The sequence below is a fragment of the Mustela putorius genome, unplaced genomic scaffold, assembly GCF_011764305.1.
Source record: "Mustela putorius furo isolate JIRA1106 unplaced genomic scaffold, ASM1176430v1.1 tig00000083_pilon_pilon_pilon, whole genome shotgun sequence".
Lineage (NCBI taxonomy): Eukaryota > Metazoa > Chordata > Mammalia > Carnivora > Mustelidae > Mustela > Mustela putorius.
Window position 1 is genome coordinate 42,632,554 of NW_025421273.1, and position 25,843 is coordinate 42,658,396.

Sequence of the window (25,843 nt, forward strand, 5' to 3'; positions counted from 1 at the left end):
CTCCCTGACCTCTACCCACAGGCAACCCCTGCTGGGCTTTCGATCACTGTGGCTTAGTTAGCACTTTATAGACTTTATCCAGATGGAATCATTCCATATGTATACACTTCTTGTCTGTCTTCATTTAACTCAAATAAATGTTTCAAAATCCATCCACGTTGTTGGGTGTATCAGTAATGCGCTTCTTTTTGTGACTGAGACATTTGCCATTGTGTGGATATATCAACTTGGTTTGTCTATTCCCCTGTTGATGGACATACGAGTTCTTTTCAGTATTTGGCTGTTACATATAAAGTTACTATGAATGTCTTTGTACAAGTGTTTGTATGGACATATGCTCTCATTTCTTTTTTGTTTATGTAGCAGGGAAATGGTTGAATCACAGGATAGGTATTTATTTAACTTTTTAAGAAACTACCAGATGGTTTTCGGACTTGGTTATGCCATAATTCCTTCTCACCAGTAGAGAGAAAGAGAGAGAAGGCGCATGTATGTGTGGGTGGGATTGGGGAGGGGTAGCAGGTTCCACACCCAGCATGGAGCCCAGCTCCGGGCTGGATCTCACAACCCTGCCATCATGACCTGAGCCAAAACCAAGAGTCCGATGTTTAACTGACTGAGCCACCCGGTTGCCCCTCCATCTTTTTAATTTTAGTCATTTAAATAGTCAAGCAGTAGTATCTCATTATGGCTCCAATTTGCATTTGTTTAATGACTAACAATATTCACATCTTTTCATGAGGTTATCTATCATCTATATATCTTTTTTTGATGAAATGTCTGTTCAAACCTTTTGTCCAATTTTAATTGGCTTGTGGGTTTTCTTATTGAGTTTTTGAGAATACTTTATGCATTCTGAATGCAAATCCCTTACTGGATTGGAGATCTTCAGATATTTTCTCCTACTTCATGACTTGTCTTTTCATTCTCTTAATAGTATTTTTCTAACAGTAGAAGGTCTTCATTTTGATAAAGCTCAATTTATTGTTTTTCTTCTATGGATTATGCTTTTTGTGTTTCATCTTTTTTAAAAAAGATTTTATTTATTTATTTGACAGAGAGAGACACAGGGAGAGAGGGAGCACAAACAGGGGGAGTGGGAGAGGGAGAAGCAGGCTTCCCACCCAGCAGGGAGCCCAATGTGGGACTCTATCCCAGGACTCTGGGATCATGACCTGAGCCGAAGGCAGATGTTCAATGACAGAGCCACTCAGGCACCCCTTTTGTGTTTCATCTAAAGAAGTTTGCTTAGGGGCGGCTGAGTGGCTCAGTGGGTTAAGCCTCTGCCTTCAACTCAGGTCATGATCCCAAGGTCCTGGGATCGAGCCCCACATTGGGCTCCCTGCTCAGCGGGGAGCCTGCTTCCCTTCCTCTCTCTCTGCCTGCCTCTCTGCCTACTTGTGATCTCTGTCTGTCAAATGAAAAAATAAAGTCTTTAAAAAAAAAAAAGAAGAAGAAGAAGTTTGCTTAACCCAACATCATAAGGACTTTCTCTTATTTTTTCCCCCCAGACAATTTGTGGTTCTGTATTTTACATTTAAGTCGATGATCCTTTTTTTTTTTAAAAAAAGATTTTATTTATTTATTTGACATAGAGGGCTCGAGCAGGGAAGAGAGCAGATGCCCTGCTGAGCACGGAGCCCGACGTGGGCCTCGATCCCCGGACCCTGGGATTATGACCTGAGCTGAAGGCAGACACCTAACTGACTCGGATACCCTGGCGCCCCTAGATCTGTGATACATTTTGGGTTAATTTTTGTATCTAATATGCAGTCAGGCTTAGAGAGTCGTTTATTTTTGCTCACAGAGAGCTGGCTCCTCTACACTCTCAGGGTCATCTCTATGAGTCAAGACAACTACTCCCCAGCCTTGATTGGGTCCCCCATTCCTGTGCCATGACCTGGAAACTTTCTCCAGGTAATAAGAGGACAGGCAGTTATAGGGCTCATCTACTTTGTCCAACCACTATCAAAGCCTGATGTCCACTCTCTTGAGTGGTATCACGTCGTGTGCTTGTTTTTGTTTCCAGTTGTTTCAGGTGGGAAAATAAATCTGACCCCTGTTATTCTGTTTTGACTGGAAGCGGCAGTCCCTATATTCTTATTTAAACCTGATATTTCTCTTTAAATAGCCTACATTTTTCTTTATTCACCCTTCGTACTTATATTGATGTAATCACAGATCTGAAACATCGTTGTGTTACTTTTATCCTAATTCATGTTAAAGTCAGTGTCACATTATTAACATTTTTAAAATGTACGTTTATGTACCACTTCAAATAGCTGTGCTTATTTCAGTACTACCCATACAACAGGTTGGGCAAACCCAGCTTCAGGTACTTGCCTTGAATGCCCTGTCTCATCCACCTCCCTCCCCCATGTGTACCATAATCATAGAAAATTCTCTGGGAGGTCAGTGATCCACATTGTACTAACTGTTTTTCAGACTTTTGAAAAAGGAAACCATTGCATATGAAACTTATGCACACATCTAACCTTTGGCATATTCCAGAACTTTGAGAACAAACACTACACCTGTAGGAGTGTTGTTCCCTGACTGAGTCGGAACCCCGGAACAGCTGCGCATATGTTCATCCTCTCACAGACGACCACCTCTGAGTGGAAAGGTGAAGGTCTTCTATTCTGGGTTCTTCTCCAGCTCCTGGCTTCTCTCATCTTGTGGGTGTGTTACCTGAACCTGCCCAACATCCAAGAGGTTAATGGTGACAACTGTAGCTCAATGCTACAGTTTGGGGATTTGGGGGGGGGCATTAGAAGAAAATTGCTTAACTGTCTAGATGCAGTCAAACCAATCAATACTCACTTTTTGGGCTTTCAGTTAAAAGTGGAACAACAAAATTCTATTCTCTCTCTCAAAGCTTTGCTTTATATCTCACACTTTGTGTTGCTGAAAGCAAGTTGGGGACCAAAAAGAGTAATTTTGATATCCTAGGTCTCTGCTCCCACAAGGAGGCTCTGTACCAATAATAATGGAGAGACTTTTCCTGACCCTTCCTGCCAAGGCACACGAAGGGTTCACTGTCTTCCAAAGGAGTTCTATCTCCTTTAGAAGCAGTTCTCAGAGTGGTAGTTCTTTGTTAATCATTCACTCTACTTCAGTGTTAACACGGAGAGAGAAGTACAAATGGCCTGTAAGGCCAGATATTTAAAGATGTGATTCACAAAGATACATGGCATCTGACATGTCAGTTTTGAGATAAAAGGAGTCTTAGATGTATGGAGAGCTGGAGAAGGTATGACTGGTCTCAAGACGATCCCCTCAATACCAGCTGATTGCAGTGTGAGTGTGGCTAAATATTCCAAATTTTTTCAAATTGAAGAGTCCATTTATTTATTTGACAGAGAGAGACAGAGTCAACACAAGCAGGGGGAGTGGTGGGCAGAGGGAGAAGGTGAAGCAGGCTCCCCACTGAGCAAGGAGCTTGATGCAGGGCTGGATCCCAGGACCCTGGGGCCAAGATCTGAGCCGAAGGCAGACACTTAACTGACTGAGCCACCCAGGTGCCCCTAAATCTTCCAATTTTTAAATAACTGGGAAATGTAGCTTTTCTTCTGTAAGTAAAAGAGAAAAAAAGAAAAGAAAGGGAGAAAAAAAAGATACTGAAAACTCTAACAGCACCAACCAGTGGAGGACTGTACCATTCGTCAACCGTTTGGCAAATTATGGCAGATCTCTATGTATTTGAAAATCTCTGAAGTTGTTTAAAGAGAAGCTGATCCCTCTTTATCAGTTGGGAAGAGTTGTATGGGTGTCAAAGGTGTGAGAGGGGACAGAATCAGTTGTCTTCTATTATTTTAGGTTGAACTGCACTGAAGTTCTGCTTTGTTAACCCAGAAGGGTTGAATACTGCAGGCTTACAAAGTAAGCAGCCCAGTAGAGTTGTCAGTAAACAGTAAACAGGGTGACCCTGTAGTACAGAGTCCTCTGTAGAGTTGTCAGTAAACACGGACCCTGTACAGACTCCTCTGATGGGGTGAGACAATCTTTGCTATTTAGTGGCTAAGGATAAGAAGTGTTAGATGAAGCAGGCTCAATGCTGTTAGCATAAATACTAAAATATCAAGAGGCTCAAACACAGTAAAAGGTTATGCCTCCCTTGCTTACATTGTGCTGAGCAGTTTTGGATTACCAGGCTAGAGTTTGGGGATCAAGGTTGAAAAGTTCTACCATCTTCAATGCTCAACTGTCAAGGCCACTCCATGGGTCAATATTCAGGAGCAACCCAAGAAAGTATATGGGAGGTTTCTACTGGCCAGATCTAGGAATGGTCCACATCATTTTTGCTCACATTTCACTGCAACAGAAGCTGGAAGTTGTATTCTTGTTGCATGCCAAGCAAAAAAGGAAAATGGTTTGGTGATTTGCTGGCAATTTCTGACATAGAAAGGAAGGCTCAAAGTAAGTTTGCCACTGAATTAAAGTTTAGAAGATAAGGCACACCAACATTTTGGAGATGTCTCTGGCTCTGATACTTCGGACTTCCACCAAAGATTCAGGAAAGACAGTGGAATTTCTGATCTGAAAAGAAATATTTAAGCCATTTTGTAAATCAGCTTTAAGGGTGGCTGGTAGAAAAAACAGGCACTCTGCTATTAACTAGCTCTGAGGACTTTGGCAAGGTTTAACTTGGTTGAGACTTGGATTCTCCTTCTGTCAAATGAAGATTAAAAAATATGTACTTTTTATTGTCGTTCTAAGAATTGGAGACAATTTATGTAATATACACATGGCATATAGTCATTATGAGATCCAGCCAAATGGTTATCTAGGCTCTGCTAAGAGGTGTCCACGGGCAAGAAACTCAGCATTCTCGGAGTAGCCCTTTCCATTTCTATGCAGAGCTGACAGCCAGAAATATTCCTTGTCTTTTTTTTTTTTTAATATTTTATTTATTTATTTGACAGAGAAAGTCACAAGGAGGCAGAGAGGCAGGCAGAGAGAGAGGAGGAAGCAGGCTCCCTGCTGAGCAGAGAGCCCGATGCAGGGCTCCATCCCAGGACCCTGAGATCATGACCTGAGCTGAAGGCAGAGACTTAATCCACTGAGCTGCCCAGGTGCCCCCAGAAAAATTCCTTGTCTTAAGCAAAATCTGTTTTCACCTTCAGTCCTACTTCCATCCACGAAAACCACACAGAATGAGGTGAATCATTCTTCCACATACCAGATCTTCAGACATTTGGAAACAGCACTCGTACTCTGAGAACACTTTTTCAGTTTCTTCCATTTGGAACCCCTCACCCCTCTTGTTGTTCTCATCTGAAAACCTCTGCTTTGTCTTTATGTCTCTTAACACATGATTTACAGAAAGCAAAACTCCACCATATGTAGGACCTAACTAGAGGGGAGTGCGCTCGTAGCGTCCTCTCTTTTGCTGAAGAAATGTGTTACTCAGGGCCAAGTATCCGTGATGCTGCTGTAACAAAAAAAGACTTCACAATAAGACGGTTCAAATAAGAAAGGAATCTACTTTTCTCTCAGGTAACAGTCTAGAGATGGGCAAGTGGTCCAGGGCAAGAGTGTGGCTTGTCCAGACACTGAGGGATGTTTTTCATTTTAATGCTCCTCCTGTCTCATAAGATGTTTCCCTCCCTTGAATAGCCACCACAGGTTCACCAATGCCCCATACAACTGACAGCCTAGAGAGAAGGAGAGGAAGCAGAGGGTGAGCCAAGTTCTTCTACGAGAACGAACAGGAGTTGTGCTCAGCACTTCTGTTCCATTCTGTCAGTGAGAACTCCGTCACGCGGTCACAACAATCTGCAAGGGAAACTGGGATGTACAAATTCTGCTTTGGGGGTGAGGGGAGCAGGGTAGAACACCGTACTTTGCTAACACATTCTAAGTGGACGAGGGGAGAATGAACACCAAAGGGAAACCAAGAATCTCCTCTATGAGAAACTAGGCAAGACTAAAAGTCCCCGCAGACTAAAAGAGATTGGAAATAAGTAGCAAGAATCAGTACTAGTTGCTAAAATGATATGAGGGAGAATAGAAACAGGGTAATTCTAGCTCAGCTCTTTGGCAAGCTCGGGGGTAGCAGGACAAATGGCTAAACCAGTTGTCTTGGTGCAGTCGTTTCCTGGAAAATGAATGAATAAGTTCGGTAGATACTTTCACCAGAAAGCTGTTAGAACTTCTAGATTTTTTTTAAGTCTTATGTATTGTAGTTATGAAACAATCTAGTAGAAATCATCTTTCCTAGAAAAAAAAAATATGAGGAACCTCTATGAAATGAGAGAATGTCTGATCTTTCCTGTTCTCTGAGGATCTTTCCTGTTCTCTGACTAAATACACAGGACTTTCCAAACTCCGATTTCAGTTATTCTACCCTCTGGAGAACAGGCAATTGAATCTGGAAATTCCCAAAATGTCAATAAATGAAAAAGGCAAACAAATTGGGGAAAACAAACATTTTCATTTTGGAGTGGGGTGGGAATAATTACCGTGAAATATGCTAAATGCCAACTTTGATTTCTGGTGGTTTCTTGGGGATTTAAGATTTCATTTTCATGATTCATGGGCCACAAGTCATTGAAAATGCCAAGAGGTAAAATATACTTTAGGCTAAATGCATAAATCCCCTTTGACTATTAGTAGGACTCAAATATTGACATTTAAAAGGAGGAATTTCTTTCTCCATATGGTAATGAAATCGAGCCCCACTATCACTGTTAAAAAATACAACTCCAAGTATATACTCTTTTGAATATTAGTCAATTAGGCAGTGGCATTGTCTCATTTAAAAAAAAAGGGCACTATGCTTATTAATTTAATTGCTTTATAGGAGAGAAGCAAATGTTAAAGTGACCACATTTTATATTCTCCATTAGGAAATCATAGTAGATGGTTAGTACAATAGCAAGGAGCAAGGTCTGAGAACGTATAGTGTACCAGGCTGGGGGACAGACCAAGGTCCTACAGGTCCCACTCAGTCACTTAGTGTAATGTCCAAACTTTCCCTGGGTAAACTTCCTATTAGAATCACTTGCAGAAAAGGACAGAGCTTCTCAGACCCACAATCATCCCCTGGAATGGGAAAAGTCCTCAATGTTGAGCAGCCTCACACGACAAAGATTTTGGAATCTTAACATTAATGTGAAGATAATTGATCGAGGAGGATTTCATTGGCTTCTCGCTTTCTTTGCTCTCTTTTTTTCCCCAGAGCTAATTCACCACAGCCTCCTTCTAGAACCAGCTTTGAAGTCCTCTGCGCACCTGGGTAGATTATAGAGAAAGGAGGCAGAGCTTCCACACCCAAACTCGAAATTCACAATCCAGCATGACAGTTAAGACATGCCCTCTAGCATCTAGTTTAAAAGTTAAACCCAAGCTTGATATAATCTCCTGAAATGGTTAACCCTTGCCCGGATTTAGCACCTTCCCTCATGCCGGAGGAAGAGTGCGGACTTGACTTCTGTTAAGGTGTAACGCTCTCCGCAGAAACATACGTGATCTGGGTAGATAGGCTCTGTGATAGGTGTTCTAGAACATTATTAGAGAGAATTTCTGACTATTGCTTATTCTTGGCTCAGGGTCCAAGAGGGACAAAATGCATACTCCTTCCAGGCCCTTCTCCTCTTTGGCTTTTTGGATTTCTCTTTCCAACATCACCTCAGTCACAGCTCTTCCCCATTTTTTTTCCTGGGGTATCCCCAGCCCTTACTCTGGGGGCTGGCCTTCTTTGCCTGGTGTAGGTGAGACGGCAGGATGGAAGGATCGTAGGCAGAGTGCAAGGGGCTGGGGCTAGAAGAGCGAAACGTTAGGGCTCCGGTTGGGTTGAGGAACTCTACGACCAAGGATTGGGAGCAATGAGGGGTCAAAGAACGAGCCGTGCCGGACAGGCCAGGGGAAGGGAAAAGTAGAGAGGAGGATGTGATTTGGAGCCAAATGCGTGCCCTAGGCAGGAAGCTGCTCACATCCTTCCAGCCGGGGTGGGACCAGTCTCGGGGCCCAGCCAGCTGCTAGACCTTGCAGGTGCAGACAGGGAAGTGGCTGCACCTGGCTCCTGTGGGTGTGTAGGTGGGAACTACAGATAGGCACCTGGTTTCTGGCAACAGAGCTGGTTCTGATCCAACCACCACTCCCTGACCCCATGAATGGCAAACTCTCTGGAGTGCCCTCACGAGCCCCCTCCCCGGTCCCCCATGTCTCAGCCTGGCCTTCATCTTGTGATTGCCATGAAGGGAGGGGTCCAAACCTTAAGGGTCACCAGCTCCACGGTAAATCCATCTCTGTAAATCAGGCTGGGAGAGGAAATCCCAAACTGACCAGCCAGGAGGATTTCCTGCTCAGGGCTTCACCGCCTGCTTGGAGGCTGGAGAATCTTTCGCTGACATGCAGCTCAGAGCTCCAGTCGCTTTGTGTCTGAAGTGACTGCCGAGCACAGCAGCAACCGCTTATTATGATTAATTAGATTTTTAATTAATGCCTCACTACTTAATTAAGAAGGAGCCCTTGGAGTAAAACCCCAACTAAATACTCTTTCTGCCATTAATCCTCTCTGCCTTCTATCAGAGGAAAAGACAGACAAGGAGTATAACATTATGTGGGGTTTTGGTCTCCCAAGAAGTCACGAAGATATTATCAGAATAGCAGAAGAGCTTCTAATTTCTTCCCATCATGCTTTCTCATTCTTTGGATTGCTTAGGGTATTTTTGTTCCGGGACTCTTTTTCATTTTCATTATTCAACTCATTTTTTTTTTAAGATTTTATTTATTTATTTGACAGACAGAATCACAAGTAGGCAGAGAGGCAGGCAGAGAGAGAGGAGGAAGCAGGCTCCCTGCCAGGCAGAGGGCCCGATGTGGGGCTCGATCCCAGAGTCCTGGGATCGTGACCTGAGCCGAAGGCAGAGGCTTTAACCCACTGAGCCACCCAGTTGCCCCTATTCAACTCATTTTAATTGAACAACATTTGTTGAGCCGTAAATGTGTGCAGGGCTTGGTTGTAGGTGCTCTGGAGAGTCAGAAAGGTAACACCTGCTCCTGCCTTCCTGGGAGCTCCGTCTCGGGAGAGGCAGCAGGGTTCACCAGTGTGAAAAGATCATGACTACAGGCGAAGGGGGGGGGGTAGGATAAGAAAGCAGGACCCTCCGTGGAACTTGAAACTGATTCTGTGACCGTTTCCCACGAAGAATCCCAAAGCTGGTTAGAGTTGTCATGGTGTCACCATGGACCAAGCATGGTGCCAGAGGCTGGACACCCATGACCTCCAACTGTTGCAGTTTAGAACGGAGGACAAGGAAGAAGTGCCTGCCTTGTCAGTGACCCCTCATCCAGGTTGATTTCTCTTGCTATCTCCTCCCACCGGCACGGGTAATAATTGGTTGGTGCTCTGTCCACTGTGGGTGCCAACAGAGAAGGGACTGTGCCTCTGCCTTGTTTCTCACTGTATCCCCAGCACTTAGCACAGACCAGCATCAAGCAGGAAGGAAGGAGAGAATTGTAACCATGGCAAAGCCACAATGCTATTCCAGAACAGACTCCTTTAAATGTCCAAACCCTTTCTCCTCTAGCACGCTGGGCTTCAGGACCAGCAGAATGGGTGCACAGTCCTCAAAATGACCCTGGGAAGAAAAAACACCCATCCTTGTGTAGTCTGCTTTGGAAGATTGAAAATGACTCTTGTTCCAGGATCGTCATCTCTGGTATATAAAGAGGGGCCAGTGGGAGCAAGCAGTCCAGCAGAAGTAGCAGCATCTGTAGCTGAGAGTGTCCACGGCCTCTGGGGCTCCCCCCGCCCATGCGTCCATCCATGCTGACCACCCCCCACCCAAGGGTGGAGTCAGTACCAGCCTTCCCCTGCACTTGGCCTCCAGAGAGACACTGACGCCCTGTCAGCCCCATGTGGAAAACCTCCCTGTCCTCTTTGTCCAGCCAAATCAGGATTGGCAAACTTCTTGAGAAATTTTTACTCATGAAACTAAGAAAGGAAACATAAAAATAGTTTCCCAGAAGACGAAAATCGAGCATATTTGCTAAACTATAGGTACCTGAACTGAGTACAAGGTAAACTCTCAAACTTTGTTGCTTTTTTCCCACCTACTGGGGCTGGAGGCAAAAAAAAAAAAAAAAAAAAACAAAACAAAACAAAAAAAAAACACCTCAGTTTTACTCCAAAGTGGGTTTGGGTTGACAGCTCTTCCCACTCTGGTGAAAGCCCTAATCTTTTTCAGAACCTGCTTCATGGTCCCCTTGCTCACCCCAGACTCTCCCCTGGCTCTGAACTATAGATAAATTCTCTCTCTTGCAACCAAGGATGGTTTCATGGGTGTTTGACCAGAGGTGGTACACAGGACCTCCTGCTTGGAAGGGTTTCTCCTTTGGGGTTTAACACTCTGCAACCACTGCCTTGAAATTCTTAATAGTTGGGTCTTTGGATTTGTATTTGAAGTCAAGCCCAATAGAACAATGAAGAATGTGGGGGCTGAGGGAGGAGAGGGGGTTTGCTCAGAAGCAATGGTCCAGCTTTCCTTGCCTGACCACTCCCAGGCATGGGTTCTCAACCACCTACTTCCCTTCCCCCAGCACCCTGAGCCCCTACCCCTATCCCGGCCTCACCGTTGCAACCCCCACCCAGTGACCACTGTTAACCCTGCCAGGGATCTGGGTATCGAAACAGGGATGGTGGGTTAGGGCTCATAGATCCTGTAGAGTCTTGGGGCTAAGCATAGGAGCAGCCCCAAGTCCCTGCCCTGGGTTATACCCCAGCATAGACACAGGGACATTGAGTAGATGAGCCTCTTACTCAGCCTGATCCACACACTTTATAGGGTTTCATGCAGAAGTTGCAATACCCTTAGGGACCCCCTGTCTACTGAAATTTGGGGTGGTAGGCCTGTAGGAAGGGGAGATGCCCCCCTCGACCTATTGCCCCTGGCTAGAGGCCTTGTGAGGCTCTAGGGGCTGCTGGGAGGGAGAACCTAGGAGATGATGAGCTGTGCGTGCGTGAGCACCAAGCAAGGGGACCAGCCATAAGGGGTCTCTACTCGCCCTCCGCATGTCCCCAGGCTCCAGGGTTGAAACAGTGAATTAAAAACAAAACACACCATGACAGGCTAAGAGAAAGATAGACCCCAGAAAGAAAACACCTCTTATTTTAATACATCTAACCTACTTTTCTCCTGCTCTTTGAACAAGGAGTTCTGCCCTTGCATTTTGCCCGGGGGCATGAAAATTATGTAACTGGTCCCATTTGCAAACCCCTTTCCTAGCTTGATCCTTGGGATGCAAAAGATACTGCCCTATCTTGCTCCCTAAGAGTCTTCCCTCCTGGCCTATAGGTGAGCCTTCAGTGATCGAGCGGTAGCCTCCATGACGCCATCAGATCTCTGGCTCTTAACTAGCTGTAGACATTGACTTTATGCCCTGACTTGGTTTATTTTATTTTATTTTATTTTATTATTTTTTTATTTTTTAAAAGATTTTTATTTATTTATTTGACAGAGATCACAAGGAGGCAGAGAGAGAGGAGGAAGCAGGCTCCCTGTGAAGCAGACAGCCTGATGTGGGGCTCGATCCCAGGACCCTGGGATCATGACCTGAGCCGAAGGCAGAGGCTTTAACCCACTGACCCACCCAGGCGCCCCTGACTCGTTTTCTATGGCCTACCGGATTTGCCAGAAGTAACGTTCCTAGCCAGAAATCATAACTCAGAGGAGGTGTCTTCTTCCCATATTATTCTAAGTTGGTCTCTTGGTTTGGCCATTCAAGGGGCCACCTAGGTCTTGCTTTGGTTGCCATCTATATTGGAGAACCTGATTTCAATAAATCATCTCCTTTGTCTGCTAAAGGACTTTTGAATCTCTTCATTTTCAAAGTCTCCTCTCTAAGATCTGCTCCTTCCTTCCCTGTCTTTACTGAGAGAAGCCTCTAATGAGCAGAGATGATTGATGTCCTCCTACGAATGATGTTCCTTCAACCCACAGCCAAGGCCTTCCTACAGCTCCATCCACTTCTCTAGTTTCCTGCTATCACTTATCCTGCAGGCTTCCCAATGAGTGTCCTCAGATCCTCCCACCATAAGACCTAATAATAAAGACACATCAATTTTTGTTTTAAATTACAGTTATAACTTGAACCAAAAGAAAGGCAATCATTTATCACAACTAAATAAGTAAACTATGATTTCTAAAATTATATGCATAATATATACTGTATATGTATGTATATATGTATATAACATTTCTTACACTATATATTTATTTATTTAATCCTCACAACAGCTCTATGAAGTAAATAATGTATTACAGTTCTCATTTTACAATGAGAAAAAAAATGAAGGCACAGAAGTGTAAAATGATTTGTCCACACTCACGAAGCCAGTAAATCAATCTGTGGGATTCAAACCCAGATCTAGTAAGTGCCCTAAACAATACACTCAGAAGAGGACAGAGGGGAGATAACATAGTTAGCATGGGCAGAGAAGTCCTGGGGAGACAGGGACCCAAACAGGACATAGGACGAAGGAGAGGCTTTAGGAAGAAAAGGAGAGAGGGATCGCTCCTGAATCCGAAACTCTAGGAGTGGGGCCAGCAATCCACATTCTAAGAGCCATGATTCTGATATATGCTCAAGTTTGAGTACTACTGGATTAGTTAATGCGTAAGTGCTTAGCGGCACTTAGTACACACTAACTGCTTCATTGGTGTTAAATGTTACTACCAGCGATTGGACCACACATCTTCATGTATGGCCTTGACCCTACTACACAGGAGCTGCCCTGGTCTTCTGGATCACCTAGAGGTCTCCACCCTGAGAATATATGGTGTCCACCTTCACACATGTCTCATCAGACCTTCTGCAACCCTCCCTGCCCAGTTTGCCAGCAACTGCCTTTGACTCAGGTCATTGTCCTGGGGTCCTGGGATGGAGTTTCACCTTGGGCTCCCCCTGCTCCCCAGGGAACCTGCTTCTCCCTCTCCCTCTGGCTGCCACTCCCTCTGCTTATCCTCTCTCTGTGTGTGTCAAATAAAGAAATAAAATCTTGGGGCACCTGGGTGGCTCAGTGGGTTAAGCCTCTGCCTTCGGCTCAGGTCATGATCCCAGGGTCCTGGGATCAAGCCCTGTATCAGGCTCTCTGCTCAGCGGGGAGCCTGCTTCTCCCCCTCCTGCTCCCCTCACCTGTGTTCTCTCTCTCGCTCTGTGTCTCCCTGTCAAATAAATAAATAAAATCCTTTAAAAATAAATAAAACCTTAAAAAAAAAGAAACCTAACCCTACAATGGATCACCCATGGTGACTACTAGACAGATTCCCCAACCTGCCAGGGTCTCTGCTCGTTTACAAAATTTCACAACCAATTACCTGCTCTTTGCCACAACACCAGAGAGATGTAAAACTCAAGCAGTTAGATGAATACAGAGTGCCCAGCAGAGTGCCCTGAGTGTGGCAAGTGCTTGGTGAACATCGACTTTAAATACTCAACGTTATACATTAGCCTACTGATACCGCAAAGCAGCAAAGCTGTGTCAGATTATAAAGCAAGAAGAGCTGGTGACTTTGACTTCTCTGTTCCAGGGAAGGATCTGTGTGAGGAGTGACCGTCCTCTTACTACCTCATATTGTTACTGCTGGTTTAAATATTTGCTGTTGCTGTTTTTACTGTAAATTTGCAGAACTAGGAGGCTGAACTTTGGATCTTACATTAAAGTAGGCAGAGTTTCATAGACAAAGGGTATGGGGAAGAGGTGGGACTGGGAGAAAGCTCTGTGAAGGGGCAGGTGAGCTGAGTTCTGTCTAGACATCTTTGTGTTAGCATATGGGACCCAGCCCCTGTAAATATGTCCATCTTTATAGTTTACACTTTCCTTCTGTTCTAGAGAGCCGGGGAGTGTCTATCCATATTTGCTTCATAAAGTCTCTTTGGAGAGATTTTTACAGGGATGGGGATTTGCCTTCTCTATGGCAGGAGGTCAGAGTGAGCCCAGAGGTTAGAGAACATGGTGGCAGTTATGGTGACTCTCCAACCCCACAACCCCCCAACCCTGCCCCCCAACTGCTGTGTCCTCCCCTGTGGCTGGGGGGAGAGAGAAGGATAAGCTAGCTGGGAAGACTGATTTAGTCCCTTCTCAAGGTCTTCTGTCAAAGGATAAATCTACCTCAGTCCTTTACAACCAAACACACACAAACAAAAAACCAGGCGAAATAAAATTTAAAGTCCTTCGATTCTCCCTCATAGTAGGACTTACTGTCCCCAGGTAAGGCGGAGGCCATCTTGAAGGATGTTTGCCAGGAAGTTACCTGAGGAGTCAGGCTGATGAAGCTCCCAGGGTGCCAGGCGGCCACACATGACGCTTGTTAGTCACATTATTCATGAGGAGGCTCTGAGGATATTGGTGTGGATGACATGCTTCGTACTGATAAAATCTTGAGTGATTCGGTGAGAACGTTTTAAAAGGCCCTGTAAAAGTTTGTAGACATAAATGCAGCCGGTTTGTTATAGAACCTCAACTGCTAACTACTCCCTTGAGGACACTGAACCAGGAAAGGTTTCAAAGGTTCCCCGCTTGAAAACACCCAAGTGAACATTTAAGTGGTGAAAAGGAAAACAACCAGGAAACACCCTGATGCTGACAGCTGGAAATTTTGGTGATGTGGCTTCCCTGTCCCCAGGCACCCAGAGCACTATCTGTAGAAGATAAGTGAGTCAGAGCCTGCCTGGCCAAATCCTGATTCACAATGCCACCCCCCAACCCCACCCCACAGACCCCAGAAGGAAAGACTCAGAATTTCCCTGAGCGGCCAACCTTAGCCACTCCGCATCCCAGCTGGTCACCTGAGCTTTCTGTGAGGCTCCTTCCCTGCACGTTGTCCTACGGGGCCGGACCATATAGATGGTGGAGCTTCCGAGCCCAGTGTGTGATGCTGTGGCCATTTTTGACTTGTGTTTTGCTTAAAGATGCTTTCTCGGCTGGCATGGAGAACATGGGGAGTGGCTGAAGTTCCACGAGACCAACCCAAATTTTCCTATTTCTCTTCCACCTAGAGAACTTCTAGTTTTGCTCATTTTTGCCAGTGACCTGTTTAATGGAGCTGCATGTGTTGTATAATCAAGAGGCAGGGCAGACAGACTCCACCTAGGGAAAAAAAAAAAAAAAAGGCACCAAAAAACCCTTTTAAGACCAACCTCCCTGCACGGAAGGGTGCTCCTCTCCCGCTCTCCTCTCCCCCAGGGCTTGGCACACATCGTTAAAGTGTTTGCTGACATCTCCATCTGATTCCCCTGATAGCCTGCTTTGCCCCGGGTCCTTGGCTCCCTTAAACCAAGGTTTACACTTACCCAGAGACAGGTTATAAAATGATGAACTCTTCTTTTTCGTTTTGGGCATTTGCTTGGCATGAGATCACCCAAACCTTGTTTTTCCACAAACACCTAGTGGAATAACTAATTAATTATCCCTCTGAGGTGAGAACAATATAAGGAAGATGTACTTAGATTCAGCAGATAATCAAATAGCCGAATTTAATTTAATTCTGCCTAGAATTCTTTTCATACAGCAATTAAGAGTCTAATTCTGGTTTTAGAGCAAAGCCATAAAACAAGTTGTTTCAACTTTTTATTTTAAGATTTTATTTATTTGACAGAGAGAGAGAGAGAGAGAGCGCGCAAGCAGAGGGAGAGGGAGAAGGAGGTTCCCCACTGAGCAAGGATCCCAATGCGGGACTCAATTCCAGGATCCTGGGATCATGACCTGAACCAAAAGCAGAGGCTTAACCATCTGAGCTACCCAGGTGCCCCTAAACTTTTTTTTTTTTTTTTAAATACTAAGATATTGCACAACATTTGCGTGGCATGATGTGAGAAGCAAAATGTTGGTCAAACTTTGGGCAGACTAAGGCTCACCATTTGCAAGAAAATCAAATGTTTTAGCATTGGTTTGCCATGGTAGAGTGCAGCCATCACTCTGATAGGGAGCCAGTAGAACACGTTCTGGAAAATGCTAATTGATGACCTCAAGCCCCACTCTCATAAAATGGCAGCTAGTTGTCAGGTGCCCTGTTTATGGTTCCCAGTCGGCTTAAAGTTGAGTCACCCAGCCGGAGTAATTGAGTGCGGGTTGGATGGCCAAGCCAAGGAGATTGCCACCACCCAGGCCCAGCCCCAGCCCTGCCTCAGGCCAGGACTGGCCCCTTCCCCACCTAAGCCAGCCACTGACTGTTTCCAGGGAGGGACCTATAGAGCACTCTGCCAAGGAGTCCCTATTAGAACTACACCCTCCCTAGGACTAGGCTAGCCACTGCTGCTGGGCCTTGCCTTGAGGCTCCAAGGGCACAATTAATTGCAACAGCTGCAGCTTAATGTGTCCCTAAGCCCTTTGTTGATCTTGATGGCAATGACATCAAGGAAAAAAATAATAATATCGATATATCTAAAAGGTCAAGGATGTTTCTTCTGAGGTTCTGCTGGGTGTGGTTTCTACCCAGTCAATCTGGGTTCCTATGAAAACCGTGCTAGTTAATTCTCAAACGTTAACAATGATAGCTGATGGGGACATGATTGTTTCTTGGGAATTATTGTGTTTCTGGGCATTTATTTACTTGACCTTTCTAGAATTAAGCTTGTAATTTCTATTACTCATCATGTTAAATACAAGTTACCAGCATTGAATTTAATATAGTAGTACATGGGAGAGTTTCTAAGAGGTGTGTTCCTTTCTGAGATTTGCTTTAATTAATCAAATAATTCTGTGTATTTTTGAAGGCGTGTTCATTTACTGCAGAGTTTAGGTTTTGAGATGCCTAAAATAGCTGATCCATATGTCAAAAGTCTGAGAAACAGAAAAATTTCTCCTGAAGCCTCAGAGGAGACATCAAATGCATTCTGACTGCAAAGCAAGTCTGCAAATGGAAGGCAGAGGACTTTGAAGAGAGAATGGAATAACTGGAAATAACAAAAGCAAATGTGGGAGGATTCTGAAGGACCTGAAACATGAAATACTACTACTTACTGCCCAAGCTGTCGTCAATGAGGAGAAAGGTAGTGTAAGAAAGATCTCTTCCAAATGGAAACAAAATATCAGAGAGAAACAGTAAACATACCAAATAAAGACATTAAATTTTAACATGGTGGAAATGTTTCACGCCATCCATTGTATGTTGGAGACTAGCCAGCTGCCCACTAAACCCACCCTCTTATTCCTGAACACATAGCTAGACGACATTTCCCCAACTACCTTACAATTAGCCGTGACCATGTGACTGAGCTCTGGTCAGCAGAATGAGAGCCCAAAGTGATGTTCACCCCCCAAGTCTTGGCCCATCCTATGCAATCCCCCATGCTCTTTGCCTCTTCCCTCACCTGCTAGACAATTGCTGAGGACCCTATGGGGTCTTTCAGGCTCAAGGGTATGACGGAGCTGCTGGATGAAAGGGAACAATCCCTGTCAACCCAAGTTAGATGACCACGTACACAAGAAATAAACCTCCATGGATTAAGCCACTGAGCTCTGGGGCTTATTAGGTCAGCCCCGCTAACATTCACAAGAGTCATTTCTTCCGATTGCTGAGTTCAAGATCCACGCAAAGCAAAGTCAATAGGCGACATATATATCCTAGGGCACATTTCTGTTACCATCACAGGGACAAGATTACTTCATCTATTAGGTTTAGTTGGGGACAATTTTAAGTTATTGTTGCAAAGCTTTGGTTATTGGACTCTTCAACACTGTAGACTATGAAGAACAAGATTCTTCATGGTGTTTAGGATAAATGAATTAACAAACTAATAAACAAAACAAACAAACTGCGTAAATGTGTAGCTATTTTATTAATAACAGTTAAACATACCAGTTACAGTTATAATTTTTTAAAAATCACAAGGGAACTTTTTATCTAATCACATGGAAGATGGAAACATTAAATCTTATTGTAGTCCATCTTCCCTCAAACTTCTGTCCTTTCTTCTGTGGGAATTCTTTCCAATCCCATGATGCAAAACACCTATAATCTCTGTGTTGATGATGCTCAGATTTGTTTCTCCAGCCCAGACTATTCTCCTCAAGATTTGAACCATATATGGTTCCTGGATTGTTAGCACTTGGATGCCAAACATAACAGGCGTTCAAATGAATGAATCATTGAGCTGCAAAAACCAATAAAAGTTACCTCTACTGGACACTGTTGGTTATCTTCTCAGCATCAATTCCCTTCCACCCATTTGCCTTCGAAAGAGAACCCAAATTTGGTTCACGTGTCTATACTTTCCCACGCAGTAATGTCCCCGGGGAAAGCTGACTCTACTCTCAACTCCAGGGGTGGTCTGGGCAAAGGGTGATGTAATCAGTTCGGGAATGGGCATGTGCCAATGAGACGTGAAGAGTTGTCTGCTGGGAAGCTTCTGGAAGAAGTTTCCTTACTCTTCAGAGAGAAGGACAAGAGAAGAAAAGGAAGGAAAAAAAGTCATAAGAAAAAGCAGATACAGCGTAGAGCCCTGAGATCAAGTTCATATATTCTTAGACCACACTAACTGGGTTTGAATCTACCACTTACTAATTATGTAATAGTCAACAAATTACAGAGCTTTTCAGTGCCTCTGTTTTCTCATCTACAAAAGCAGTTTTGAGAAGAAAAAAATGAGATAATGTATGTAAAATGCTGGCACATAGTAAGCACCATATTTACTCTTCTTTTATTACTATTATTTTGTTCTGGAGATTTTTTGCTGGAACCATCTCGCTATGTGCCTGAGGAATCAACTAACTCCAGGAATGCAAAGAGAATTTCAAGTAAATTTCTTCAAAATTCACCGAAGCAAAGAAATGGAAAAATCCTGGGTCTTCAGCCACATGGTTGAATTTTTTTTTTTTTTTTTTTGACAGGAAGTTGGATTTATTGGTGGGCATGAATATGACGGGAAGGGGTAGTGCTAAGGTTCTCATGAGTGCAGAGCCCTCCATTTGTCCAAGGGACCACGGTTAGGGATGTATTTGACCCCACAACCATCTGGGATAAGCCGCTTTTCAGCCACCACGTCTTCAAATCCATCCGCATTGAACTTAGTAAAGCCCCACTTCTTGGAGATGTGGATCTTCTGGCGGCCAGGGAACTTGAACTTGGCCCTGCGTAGGGCCTCAATCACATGCTCCTTGTTCTGCAGCTTGGTACGGATGGACATGATGACTTGGCCAATGTGGACCCTGGCTACTGTGCCCTGGGGCTTTCCAAAGGCACCCTGCATACCTGTCTGAGGCCTAAATTGGAGATAGCCATGAGGTCAGACCCCAGCATCCACCAAAAGGGCTGTCTCCAAGGTCCCTTAGGACAACCCATACAATCAACAGGCTGCATACACTACCGAGGAGGCTACTGTTTGCAGCCATGGCACACTGGGCCCCCACAGACAAAGAGCACAGTCGGCTTAATTGGCTGCAGACACATGGTTGAATTTTGTAACTAATCAACCCTCTACTCTGCTGGCATACTGTTATACGGAATAATAAACTCCCTTACTGTTCAAGCCTTATTGTTCAGATAGGTTTCCTTATTTATATCCAAAGCCATCCAACTTGACCCATCAACTAGTACGGGCCTTTCAGAACTTTTCAAAATCATGGAATCCTTTTTTTTTTTTTTTAATTTAATAACATGAGTAATAAAATTGACTTTCCTTATTAAAACATGCAAGCATTTCAGATAAAGTTTAAAGTCCTTTCTAATTCTGCACCTTTGGACTCTAACCCACCTTCTCCCCAGCTCCCCAGAGGTGACCACAATCATCCTTTTGGCACATGTTGTTTCATAATTTTTAAAATTTATTTATATAAAGACTTCTGTATCCAAAGAAAATACGTAGTAGTGTATACATGTGTTAACATCAATGATTATATATTGTACACACCTGTCTGCAAGTTGATATTTTTAGTCAATGTATATTTTAAAGAGTGAACTATGTTATTCTATAGTTTGACCTCCTTTCTTTGTAACTGTTACAGAATATTTCAAAGTGTTAATATTCGCCAATCACCAGTTGATGGGCTTCTAGATTTCTTTAGAATTTTCAAATTCTTTAGAATTTGAATTTAGAATTCTAGATTTGTTTTAGTTTATGTTTGTAACCATAGACAATGCTACAATATGTGTCTGTTTGTCTTAGCTACATTCTCAGGTGCACAAAAACTCACGAAGCCACTAGTTTTTAGTGATTTGTTACTTTTGTCAATACGGACTATGCTCTTTAATCCTTGAATTCTTTTTTGCCTGATATTGTCCTTTTCCCCTTGAATTCTGTTTTGTCTGATATTAAGAATACTATAGATTCTTTTTGTTAGCATTTGCTTAGTAAATGTTTTTCCATCCCTGTATTTCAACTTTTCTGTGCCATCTTGCTTTATATTTCTTATCAAAAACATGATTGTGGAGTTTTAAATATCTGACTATGCCTGATTTTCAATGAAGTTGTGTATTTTTTTTTCCCAATATATATTCTACCAACAAACATATGGCCTTGGTGTTAGAGGAATAAAAATAGCAGATGCTCAGTTTACCTGGAAACTAGAAGTTGTATCAACTGTGAAATTGGTATGTATTTACATTTTTAATGTGGACCTTATCAAGTATCAAAAGTTATAACAATATATGCATGTATTTAAAATGGTGCTAGAATATATTTTATCCTTTTGTGTAGGAAGAGTTCCAAAGCACATGGATTATTCATGAAGCTATCTGGAGAGTAATAGTGAGATGACAACCTTGGTGGTTGTGCTAAGTTTTTCTCTTTTTTTGCAAAGATTTTATGCAAGAGTCCCACATGGGGCTCCCTGCTCAGCGGGGAGCCTGCTTCTCCCTCTCCCTCTGCCTGCCTCCCCCCACTGCTTGTGCGCGCTCTCTTTCTCTCTGTCAAATAAATAAATAAAATCTTAAAAAATAAAAATAAAAAATAAATAAATAAAAATAAAGTAAACCCCGAGTGTCATCAACTGTTAGTGAAATGAAACCATTCATGAAGTCAAACTGTTAACTTACCAAAAGGTAAAAAAATGTCAGCCATCACTTTCCTTATACTTTGGTACACTTTGTCACACACGTGCTACTAAAAGGTGAACATAAAAGTGCCATTTGACAACACAGGAAAGAATGGAACCCGAGTTCAGGAGTAACAACATCTCACAAATTTGAACCAGGAAGAGATTTCAGCAATTTCACAAAGCCCTCAGGGCCTCGCCTCGACTTGAAAAAAATTCCCAGGAACCCACAGCTTTTATGGAACAGTTAGGGAACTCTTTATCGGTTTTAATTTTTCAAACTATCTTTAGTCAGGTTCCTGTGTCTCATTCAGTGACTCTGGGGGCCACCTGGGGAGATAAGGGATGGGAGAAGAACAAGTGTGGCTTTGGCAGGCTCTCACTTCAACACAAACAACCCCACCCTTCATCTGTTTTATATAAAGTTTCATTCAAAAAAATGATTCTGTTACCGAAAAAGGAGACGATCTGGTCTAACATTTCTATTTTCAGTAAAACGAATCCTAAGTCCTCTGCAGAGTTATAAAATGGGTTCTCTTTCAAACAGCTTCAGAAAACTGTGCCAGAGATGCCCATTACTTGGTGGGAAATTCCTTAGTGTTTCCGGCCTGGTCCCTTTAGCTCACCTTTCAAGGGTCAGGCATCTTTTTCATAATATCCATCCTGTATTTTCAGAATATTATTATTTCATCCTGTATTATTCAGCTACTCCTCTGTTTTCCCTGCTTCAGGCCAAATTGATCCTACTTCTTTTCATTCCTTTCTACAGGTCTCACTTCCCAACTTTTCAGTCATCTCTGTAGGGTCCTCTCCTCTCTGAAAGATCTCCAAATTCCACATATTCTTCTCTGATTACTGAAGCAACAAAGATACACAGTAAAAAGGAAAAACCATCCTTTTGCTACTTAGTTTCTTTGGGCTTTAACTGGGTTCTTCCTTCACCTTTCAAGATCACCTTAGTGATGGGGATGGATTAAAGATGGCGGCAAATTCTCTGCCACTCTTCCCATTGAGGTGTGATTAATCTCCCCTCCTCTTAAATCTGGGTGGGCCTGTGACCAGCCAGTGGTCAAAACAGAATGGCAGAAATAATGCTATGCCAGTTTGGGGCTAACCTTCAACAGGACTGGCAACTTCCATCCTGACTTTTTAGATCACTTGCTCTGGCAGAAACTGGCCACCATAGAGAAAAAAAATAAATCAGGCTGCCCTGAGATCACCATGCTGTAAGGAAGCCCAAGCTGTCAGGGGGCAAGGTCACACAAATAGTGATGCTGTATTTCCCCCAGCTCAACAACCAGGCCATTCCACAGCATTGCAAGAGATAATAACGAATTGTGTTACGCCATTACATTTTGGGGTGACTTACTATACAATAACATGACCAGAACAAACGGGTTTTTTGGTTTTTGTTTTTTTTTAATCTTTGGGATTTGCTCCCCTCTCTCCCCCCCCATCTTCCTGGTTGCTGGCACTAAGGACCCCACAACCCAAGGTGATCATCTGAAGGGCTCCATGACATAATTAGCCCTACCTTACCTATCGCCAAGAAGTGATGATTTCCTCTGCTTGCCCTCTAGTTTTCTTGCTTTATGCCTCTTAAATAATCTTTTTTCAAGAACATCACAGTAGGTAATCCCCATCATCGAGAATTCCCCTGTGAATATATATTCTGCACCCACGTTTCCTTAAAACAGTGTTCCTGTTGTTCAATTCATAGCTCATTTACCAGAGCTGTTCAATTTCTATGATATTATAGATGATGTTACAAGATCTAGCACATTCCAAAGTAAAAGAATGGGTTTGTATTACTCGGTACTAATAGGATGTTTAGTTCTATGAGGTAAATCTCTAAGTTAGGGGCTTTCCTGCGTCACAAAAGAGACCACAGCTAGAAAATGATGTTGCCAGTTTAAGACCCGGGTGTTTTCATTATTCCCCTAGGTTAAGGATACCACCAAGAAGAGCAGAGAACTTGAGAGCCTTCTCCAAACTGAGCTCATTTAAACTACATACTTGCAGAGAATCATTTGTTTTTGCAAAGAGGTATAATTGTCTTTCCAATCCTATATGACTTGGACCCAGGGACGCAGTGGCAATGAAGTCATCATTCCCCATTGGCCAGTGGCATTTTGTTGTTGTAATCCAAGAAGAGCAAATCATACCAAACAAATTAACATTTTCAAAGTTCTCGTCCATAAACATTATCTGAGAGTCTGGGTGGGGATAACATATAGAAATGACAATAAAATTTCAAAAAACAAATACTTTGCTCTCTCTCCACCCTTAGTCTTAAGACCAGACTAATTTGTGGGATCAGTTGCTCTGATGGAATAGAACACAAGACCCACAGGTTAACGGATAGGCTCTCACTTCACAGAGAGAGCTGTCCAGATCTGCCAACCTGGATCAGATATACAGCTGAAAAAGAAAGAAAAATGGTGCATAGCGTTAACACTCAGCTACAGTTGGCAGCATCAAAAAGATTTACTGTAAGTACATGTTACAATTTATCATTTGCCTTGTAATTTACTTTTTAACTTATTTTTGCTTTCGCTATTCAGTCCAATATTTCAATCTTTTTCTCTAGGGTTTCCATCTTTGATACAACTTAAAAAGTCAGTCGTTAAGCACAGAGTAATCCCTCTGTCTTTGGCTGCTATAATGAAGTATCATAAACTGAGCGGCTTATAAGCAGCAGAAATTTATTTCTCATGGTCTTGGACACTAGCAAGTCTAAGCTCAAGATGCTGGTAGATTCGGTGTCTGGTGAGGACCCGCTTCCTGGTTCACTGATAATGCCTTTTCACTGTGATTGCACACAGTGGAAGGCGTGAGGGAGCTCTCCTGGGTTTGTTTGTTTCTTCCTTCCTTCCCTTCCTTCCTTCCTTCCTTTTTTTTAAGTAGGCTCCACAAGTTGCACGGAGTCTAACGCGGGCTTGAACTCACAACACAGATCAAGATCTGACCGATTGAGCCACCAAGACACCCTGGTTTCATGGTACTAATCCCATTCGTGAGGGTCCACCCTTATAACTTAATCACCTCCTGAAGGTCCCCACCTCCAAATACTATCACCTTTAGTGCCTTTCTTGCAAACACAATAGTCTTGCACAACCTCTCCCAAGTATCTGTATTAATTTCACGTATTAAAAAGTAGAAAATGGAGGCGCCTGGGTGACTCAGTGGGTTAAGCCTCTGCCTTTGGCTCAGATCATGATCTCTGGGTCCTGGGATCCAGCCCTCATCAGGCTCTCTGCTCAGCGGGGAGCCTGCTTCCCTCTTTCTATGCCTACCTGTGATGTCTCTGTCAAATAAATGAAAAAAACTTAAAAAAAAAAAAAAAAAGGTAGAAAATGTGCCGAGCAGAGGCACAAGGGTTTCTACACAAAACTCTCTATGTCATTAGAGACTCTGTGTAGTTAAGAGTAGTTTACAATCTTGGGCTTAGAGAATACCAAACTAAAATCTTTGCTAGTCTGCCATGAACAAGGTTTTCACATCCCACTACTTCTTGGCATATCTTTTGTTCTCTGCAGAACATCTCCTTTTGACTTTTATAAAAAGTACAATTCATGTAATTGGTATAAAACTTCTTAAATGTAGAAACCTGTTTTTTCCATGGTCAATTCTGGAGACACCAGAATAAAAAATTTCAATACTCAAAAAAAATTTTTTTGCTTAAAAGCAAGTATCAGTCAATTCCTTCAACTAAGAATACATTAATACATTATAAAAGACATGTTTTTAAAAAAAAAAGTATTTGGAAAGCCTGGAGCCTTGCTCTCCAGGTGCTTCACACCCTACCCTGGGAAATATGGGGGGACAATGAGGAGAGAATGCCCGCCAAACACATGGGATCAAGTCACAGGTTTCAAGGAACGAAACAGGAAAGGAAGGCTTTTTAAGTTTCTATTTCAGCATTTTCCTTTTTTGACGGTTTGCAGCTTTGGAGTTCACATACCCAGAGTTTTATACTTTTTCCTGATAAAGTAGTTTTTTGGACTGTCCATCCCTCAAAACAAAACAAAACAACAATACCACTGTGTTATATCTCAGCACAGTATAAGTCACTTAATGTCCTAAGGTACTGTATGAGGAAGTGCCCAGAGGGTCTATAGGTCGCCCAGGCATCCTTCGGCTTCTGCCCAGGAGCATTGTAGCTCGGATACGCCTGCCTGTCTGTACAAATCACATTCCACGTTTCATTTAATTCTTTTAATAATTGTTGAGGTATCGAAGTCGTCATTTCTCGGTTATAGCGTATAGAAGTGTGATATATGTTATATATATATATATATATATATATACACACATTATAACATATATACATATATACACGTTATAGCATATAGAAGTGTGATATATGTTAGTGTAAATGCGTACATTATTAGGACAAAACCTGAAAATCTGGATGATATTGCAAGATTACAATAAGTATTTCAATCAACTCAACTCAGTAAAACCAAGAGACGCTACTCTCTGGTAACACCCACCCAACCCTAAACAAGGTCATGGCCAACAGCAGCATAAACATCTGGCCAATCTCATACCAGAAGCGATGTGGTGAGAACAAAATATTCAGAGTTCCTAAAGACTTTTTTAGTGTTTTCAAACCCAAACACTTGTAGAGGGAAATACAGATTTTAGTTCTAGGTGACAGATCATCCTCATTAACCAGAAATCTTTATAAAATAAAGAATTTGCTACTAAGTCTCCCACCACTTGTCTTCTTAGTAAGAGTGAGAAATAATCAGTCATCTCCTCCCAGAGAGCCACTGGAAACCCCACAGATCGGCCAGCCCCATGACTTCATGAAATCAAGAAATCAAGAATCCATTTAATTTACCAGTGTTATTTTCA

At 43.0% G+C, this 25,843-nt stretch overlaps 1 protein-coding gene and 1 non-coding gene across 2 annotated transcripts; both read right to left on the bottom strand.

Moving 5' to 3' along the window:
- Nucleotides 1-18,800: 18,800 nt before the first annotated feature.
- Nucleotides 18,801-19,217, bottom strand: LOC106006992 (60S ribosomal protein L10-like). The gene has a single exon (XM_013062238.2). The coding sequence runs from the start codon at nt 19,195-19,197 to the stop codon at nt 18,895-18,897; it is 303 nt and encodes a 100-aa protein (XP_012917692.1). The 5' UTR covers nt 19,198-19,217; the 3' UTR covers nt 18,801-18,894.
- A 40-nt stretch (nt 19,218-19,257) lies between these two features.
- On the bottom strand, nt 19,258-19,391 carry LOC123391258. The gene has a single exon (XR_006605887.1). It is a non-coding gene; the product is annotated as a small nucleolar RNA SNORA70 (small nucleolar RNA).
- Between the last annotated feature and the right edge of the window lie 6,452 nt (nt 19,392-25,843).

Excerpts from the sequence above, each read along its gene's own strand:
- LOC106006992 (XM_013062238.2), bottom strand. The coding sequence starts at position 19,197 with ATGCAGGGTGCCTTTGGAAAGCCCCAGGGCACAGTAGCCAGGGTCCAC.